This window comes from Coturnix japonica, chromosome 4 (genome assembly GCF_001577835.2).
Source record: "Coturnix japonica isolate 7356 chromosome 4, Coturnix japonica 2.1, whole genome shotgun sequence".
Lineage (NCBI taxonomy): Eukaryota > Metazoa > Chordata > Aves > Galliformes > Phasianidae > Coturnix > Coturnix japonica.
This window is the reverse complement of record NC_029519.1, coordinates 29,164,888-29,170,887: the sequence shown is the minus strand read 5'-3', so window position 1 is coordinate 29,170,887 and position 6,000 is coordinate 29,164,888. Positions and strand designations below refer to the sequence as shown.

General features: G+C 35.0%; 1 protein-coding gene across 1 annotated transcript in view; it reads left to right on the top strand.

Moving 5' to 3' along the window:
- Positions 1–6,000, top strand: part of LRBA (LPS responsive beige-like anchor protein) — a 346,581-nt gene that overhangs the window by 109,718 nt on the left and 230,863 nt on the right. Inside the window, exon 37 of the mRNA XM_015861117.2 lies at positions 4,659–4,767. Coding sequence (XP_015716603.1) covers positions 4,659–4,767 — 109 coding nt within the window. The remainder of the gene's footprint in view (positions 1–4,658; positions 4,768–6,000) is intronic.

The following is a 6,000-nucleotide window of genomic DNA, read 5'->3' as shown; positions in this document are numbered from 1 at the left end:
CTTTTCTTTTCTTTTCTTTTCTTTTCTTTTCTTTTCTTTTCTTTTCTTTTCTTTTCTTTTCTTTTCTTTTCTTTTCTTTTCTTTTCTTTCTTCTTTTTTTTTTTTTTTTCCCCATCCTGGATCCTGGATCTAATAATCTTTTCTCCTTATGCAGGAGGTGTTCAAGCTATTATTTCTGAACTGGAAAAAAAGATGACTAGTTTGTGTTATTTTTTGAGTAAACAAATGTCTTTTTCATTAGATTCTTTTTTCATCTACTTAGTTAGCACACAACTCCTTTGCTCTGTGAAGGTTAGAACTCTCTCCTGTCGCTTTGATTCATTAGCACACTTTAGTGTGAAGCATCTCTAATGCTAGACCTTATTTTCTGTATCAGTCAGTGCACTAACAAACGTACTTGTGCTTGAGACTAGGCATGACAGTTATTATCCCCTTTGGGGTGATAATGGGTTTGGCATGGCAGGGGTTGAAGGATCAGCCTCCTAAGCATGCTGCAGCAATTATTCTTTCAGATTTTCAGTTGAAGAGACTCTTGGACATTATTAGTTTTAATTTTCTCAAGTACGGTTTTGTTGGTCATCTGAAGAACTAAGTGCTGTATTCTTCAATGTTTATACATCTGTAAATGAGCATTCAGACAGCATTTGGATGTTAGAAGATAACAACAACAGCAGGCCATCACATAAAGTTTGCTGGAAAGATGCCCTAATTAAATGTACAGAATACTTTTCTTCCCCTTTGCCACCCCCTCTCCCCCCTTCAAATCCTAAACCAAACCTATGGTTTCATGAATATACCCAGGAGAAGTAGAACTAGTGAAGCTGTTGTTTTTCTCTAGCTTTTTCTTATGGGTGGGTTCTCTGTAGTCTGATAAGGAATATCATCCAGTATTCGATTATGGGATGTTGGTTTTTTTTTTCCCCCAAGGACATTTATAAGGTTTACTGTTTTCCACTGGATTTAAATATTATGTTTTGAGGAACTCCAACCTTCTGTTAAAAAAAGAAAGTATTGGTTGGAATTACTCAAAGAATTCTGAAGTTACTGAGAGGAAGAAGAGGACAGGTAGCATACCAACCTAATATCCTTTGACAGTAAAGATTTCATTAACCAAATAGAAAAAGCCCCAAACCTCACTGTAAATAGCCAGATAAAACTGGTACTATTCTTCCAAAGTATAACATATAGTAGTTTAAAATCTAGAATGCTGTAATCATCTGTATTTTTACAGTATTTTTTTAGAAGGAACTGTACTATGTGAATTTTAACATCACCTGCTGTTGCTTCTCTTAAATTTCAGATATTACTTCTGACTGGTAATAGATGCAAATATTTTTTAATATTGGGATTGTTGGCAATCAAACTAGTTGGCCAATTACTCACTTTCCTAACAGAAAATAAGGGACAGATGTAGGCTGCCCCATTCAATTGTCTTTCATTTGCAATGGTGCGGTCACTTTCAAGGAATGAGTGTTAGAGAATGTGTTGCCATAGGAGCAACTACTGTAATGGAAAGTAGTTAGAAAAATACAGCTATTAATGAAAAAAAATGGATGATAACTGATACATTTAGCCTTTATGCATAACTGACCAAAAATGGCTCAGAAAAAAATAAGATAGTAGTGTCCGAACTAGAACTGATTTTTGACAGTCTGCTTCCATACAGAAACTGCACCTAAATCTTGGTTTGCAGGAGGAAAAAAAGTGTTTTCCACATTTTTTTCCTCTTCCTATTTTTTGCAACCTGCCATTCTGGTTTTGTAAAAGGGAGCTACGATGATTTATGTTCTGAGTTCTTATGCTATTGTTTTGCTTCACAGCAGAAGCAGCTTTATTAATGCATGGGTTTGAATTATAGAAGACCATTCAGCTAGACTTTAAGCAACGCGTGAAATGTGCTTAAAATTAGAAATTGTAGCCTGGATGTGTTTCAGAAATGGAAAAGTGATATGAGGTGGGGTTCTTGACACTACATGATTATCTTGTGCTTGTGTGTGCACCAAGATGTTGTGTGACATACACAGTCATTTTAAAAACAGTTCTTTATTTCACTGAGTTTTGTTTGATCATCTGCGCAAGCATTTAAATTGCATCTTTTTATGTAACTGGAAACATATGAGCTTTGCTGCAACTTAATGAACAAGCAGAAGCTTTTGGGGAGAACTGTTTTAATGGTTAAAAATTAATGTAAGCTTTTATTATTGGAGATGCTCATAATTTTGGAGTGTATGCATGTGACAAAGGTAGGTTTTGCTTTGGGGAATATGTCATTAATTTGTTGATTCTATAAGAAAGCAAAATCATAAAACGCTTTTGAGTGCCTGGGAATTCTTAAATGTTTTTTTATGTATAATGTTTCTAGTAACATCTGCTTTTAAATAGTAAATTAATATAGCAGTAACAAGAAGGTATTTATGCTGCACACTGTGTGTGTACAGGGATTGTACAGTTACTCTGTTCTCAGATTTTCATAATTTCTGTCACTCTTGATGCAGAAGTGAGTGCAACCTCAGATTAATTTTCACTTGCCTCTTAGGGAGGCATGTTCTGAATGGCTATTCTTCATAGAGAAGAAGGGATCAATGTGTCCTCTTGAATGTCCTTTCAGAGCACTCTTTGGGTTTATACTCTTGCAAGTCCAAGGCAGCTTTCTGGTGGCTCTGCACTGTTTACTTTCTTCAGTATTTTTTTTGGGCATAAATGTGTTCAAACTATGGACTTGCCTGTATTTTTCTGATGATTGATCAGGATGTTTGTAAAATATCAGAGTTCCACAACTGCCTTGCAGCTCTAATTCCAACACTTTACACATTGAGTAGTCAGATCAGTGTGTATCCCCGTAAGATGCGTTTCTTTTTGATGTAAGAGAAGTTCTTATGTGCTAGGCTTATGAGGAGTGCAAATAGGAAAGCTTGCTTTTATTCTCCTTTCCTGACTATCTCTGACTATTTTTTATTTTTTTTTTTAATTATTCTCTTGCAGTCTTTTTTTCCCTTGTTCCAAGAAGGTTCACTAAATAACCATTCTGCAGTTAGACATCAGAATAAAAAGATTTCTTGCTTTATCTCTAGTGTGTCCTTATCTGGTTTAACAATAAAAATCAGAATATCTTATCTGTTTGGCTGTAATTCCATCAATTAGTGGTTTTAGCATGTCATTCCATACCCAACAAAGGATGCAAGTATGTCTTTAACTTCCCACGTGGATTCTGTCTCACTGCTTGTTTTTACTAGGCTGTTCAACTATTCAAAGTTAATGACATGAAATAGTCTGCTTTTGCAAACGAGGAAGAGTTTGTTTGAGATTTGAAGTCATGTCCCGAAGAATTGTGCTTATATCTTTTGTTAAGGCCTTATGCAAACAGGTTCAGTGACTTAAATGGTTGAGATCATGTGATCTGTCCCATTCAGCTCTTACTCTGCATTTTTCTTGGACTTGTAGCATGAGAAGCAATGAACAAAGAACGTTTCCATCTCCTGGTGTTTTTCTGACTCTAGATTTCTTGTCATAAGTCCACAAGTGGACTTGCAGAATCATGAACAAGATAGGAAATGCGACAGCAGAGCAATAATGATGCCAAACATACAGATGCCAAACCTGTAGAAACAGCTTAAGCTGAAGCTCAGCTAAATTACTTCTGGGTGATAAAATTGACATTGTGTGCATTAGAATGGACTCTGTGTAATAAAGCCTGCCTTTCTAAAGAAAGGATCTCGCTAGACTCTGAACTTGATGAAATGTGTTTTAGTTTGTTCGTGCAAGGAAACCAAGTGATTTTATGTTCTGCTTCCATGCTAGTGCTGAAAAGTTAGAATAGGTTAAGAATAGGTATTTCGATAAACTATCCAGGAGTAAAGTATTTGTCTTGGTTATCTTTGGGTAATCCTATGGAAATGTGTACCTTTCAAAACAGTGTGTAGCTCCTGTATAGTTCCGTATAGTTAGTTTTAACTTTATGAATCCCAGTGTATCTAATTAAAAAGGAAATGTTTTTAGTAACAATATGTGAACTCGCAGAATAATTGGGTTGTAATTCAACCTGTTATATCTTCTGCCATTCACAAATGCAAGGTTTATGAAGGTCTCAGAAATCTCAGGTTGAATTACAACTTTGTTCTGTATATAACCTGAAACAATGTGTATCTCAGCATTTTGTTTGTGCGACTGAGGATATTTTGTATTATCCTTATTTTATAATATCCTTAAAATATTACTTAAGTATACACTTAACATAAAATTCCAATTTTGTACTTGGAGAAAAAAACTATACTGCAAAAGTACAATTCACATTTCTTTTGATTTGGACTTCGTATTGGTTACATTAGGGTTTTCACTCTGGATATTTGTAGGCATAAGCTACTTACTTTTATTTAGCATGTGTTGTGTGTACTTGAAAGATTTTAATATGTTTCTGTATTGTAAGTAAAACAAGTTATTGTTTATGATATTTACATTTTGTTTGATTCTCAATTAAGTTTACTATTGAAATAAAGTTTTACTATTTGCCAGATGATTACCTTTCATACTTATTTATGACATTTACTTAACACAATCAAGTCAGTGTTATAGAACAGAGCTCAGTCCATTTATATATATATACAGTATTATTTTAGGATTTCTTCCTCTTAAGGCAGCTTTTAAATATTTTCTGTCCACAGGTTGTTGAGTCAGACTATGAAAGACCATATAGTGCGTGTTGCAAATGAAGCAGAATTTATTTTGAACCGACAAAGAGCTGAAGATGTCCACAAGCATGCTGAGTTTGAGGTAAGAAAGGAGTTTATTGTTTTTTAAAAAAAAACAAAAAGCATGACAAAAAAAAACCAACAACAAAACAACCTCTGATGTAACAAACATATGGTAATTGAGTATCTTAATCATAGAATCATAGAACTGCTCAGATTGGGAAACACCTTCAAGATCGTCAAGTCCAACTACAACCTAATCATTCAACCCTGGCTCTAACGACCCTCCACTAAATTATGTCCCTGAGCACAACATCCAGACAGTTTTTAAACACACTCAGGGATGGTGACTCAACTCTCTGGGGAGCCTGTTCCAGTGCTTAACAACGTTGCAGGCCCAGGCAATTCCATTGTAAAAGATGGTTAGCAGTCCTAGTGGGTTTTGATAGCTTGCTGCTAACTCTGGAGGGAAAGCCAGGCTGTGCATAGCAGCTCAGAATCTGCAAATCATGGTTTGTGGAGGAAGAAATTGTATCATACCACTTGACATGTTAAAGCTGTTTAGAATCACTGTCAAAGTACAACTGTGGAAGAAAAAAACAAATCCAAGCACCCCCACTCCTTCAGTCTTACTGAAGATGAATGATAACAGCCTATTAAGCACAAGACAAGAGATTACCTTTTTTCTATTTCTGTAGCTTGCTGTTTCACTTAATCCATCTCTAAAACCTTTTTACTTATATTTCACATGCTTCAGTGTGGTTTGTTATGTTTTCGTATTTTCATCCTGCTTAAGGGATTCTAACGTAAAATACAAGGCTTGGTTTTTATAGGCTTGTAATAAACATTCGAGACTTTTTTTCAGAATCACATTAGTCATACCTCCAATTTTGGATCTTAGTTACTTCATTTAGCTCCTTTCTATGTACTGGGATGTTTTAATGAAAATGAAGTTAAATCTAACTAAATTTGCTAATACTCTGCTTAAAAAGTACTTAGTCTTTCTTCTGACATGTGATACTACTTGTGGTTTTGTTTTCAAAATAAAGCATTAAGGGATTGAAGGCACATTTATGTTTAACGTATTCCTAAACTGTTTTTCTCTTAAATCTTTTCTTGAAAAAATACTCCCCAAAGATGAAAGCATATTTGCCTTAGACACTGCTTATGTTCTAAAGGTCATCTATGTTGGCCCCAGGATTCAAGCTGTGCGTTGTTTAATAACATATCTGCACTTCATCTAGAGCTAGTTACCCCCTCCTGCAAACAGAGATGTTGTAAGATATCTACAGTACCATTTTGCAGTGGTGAAATA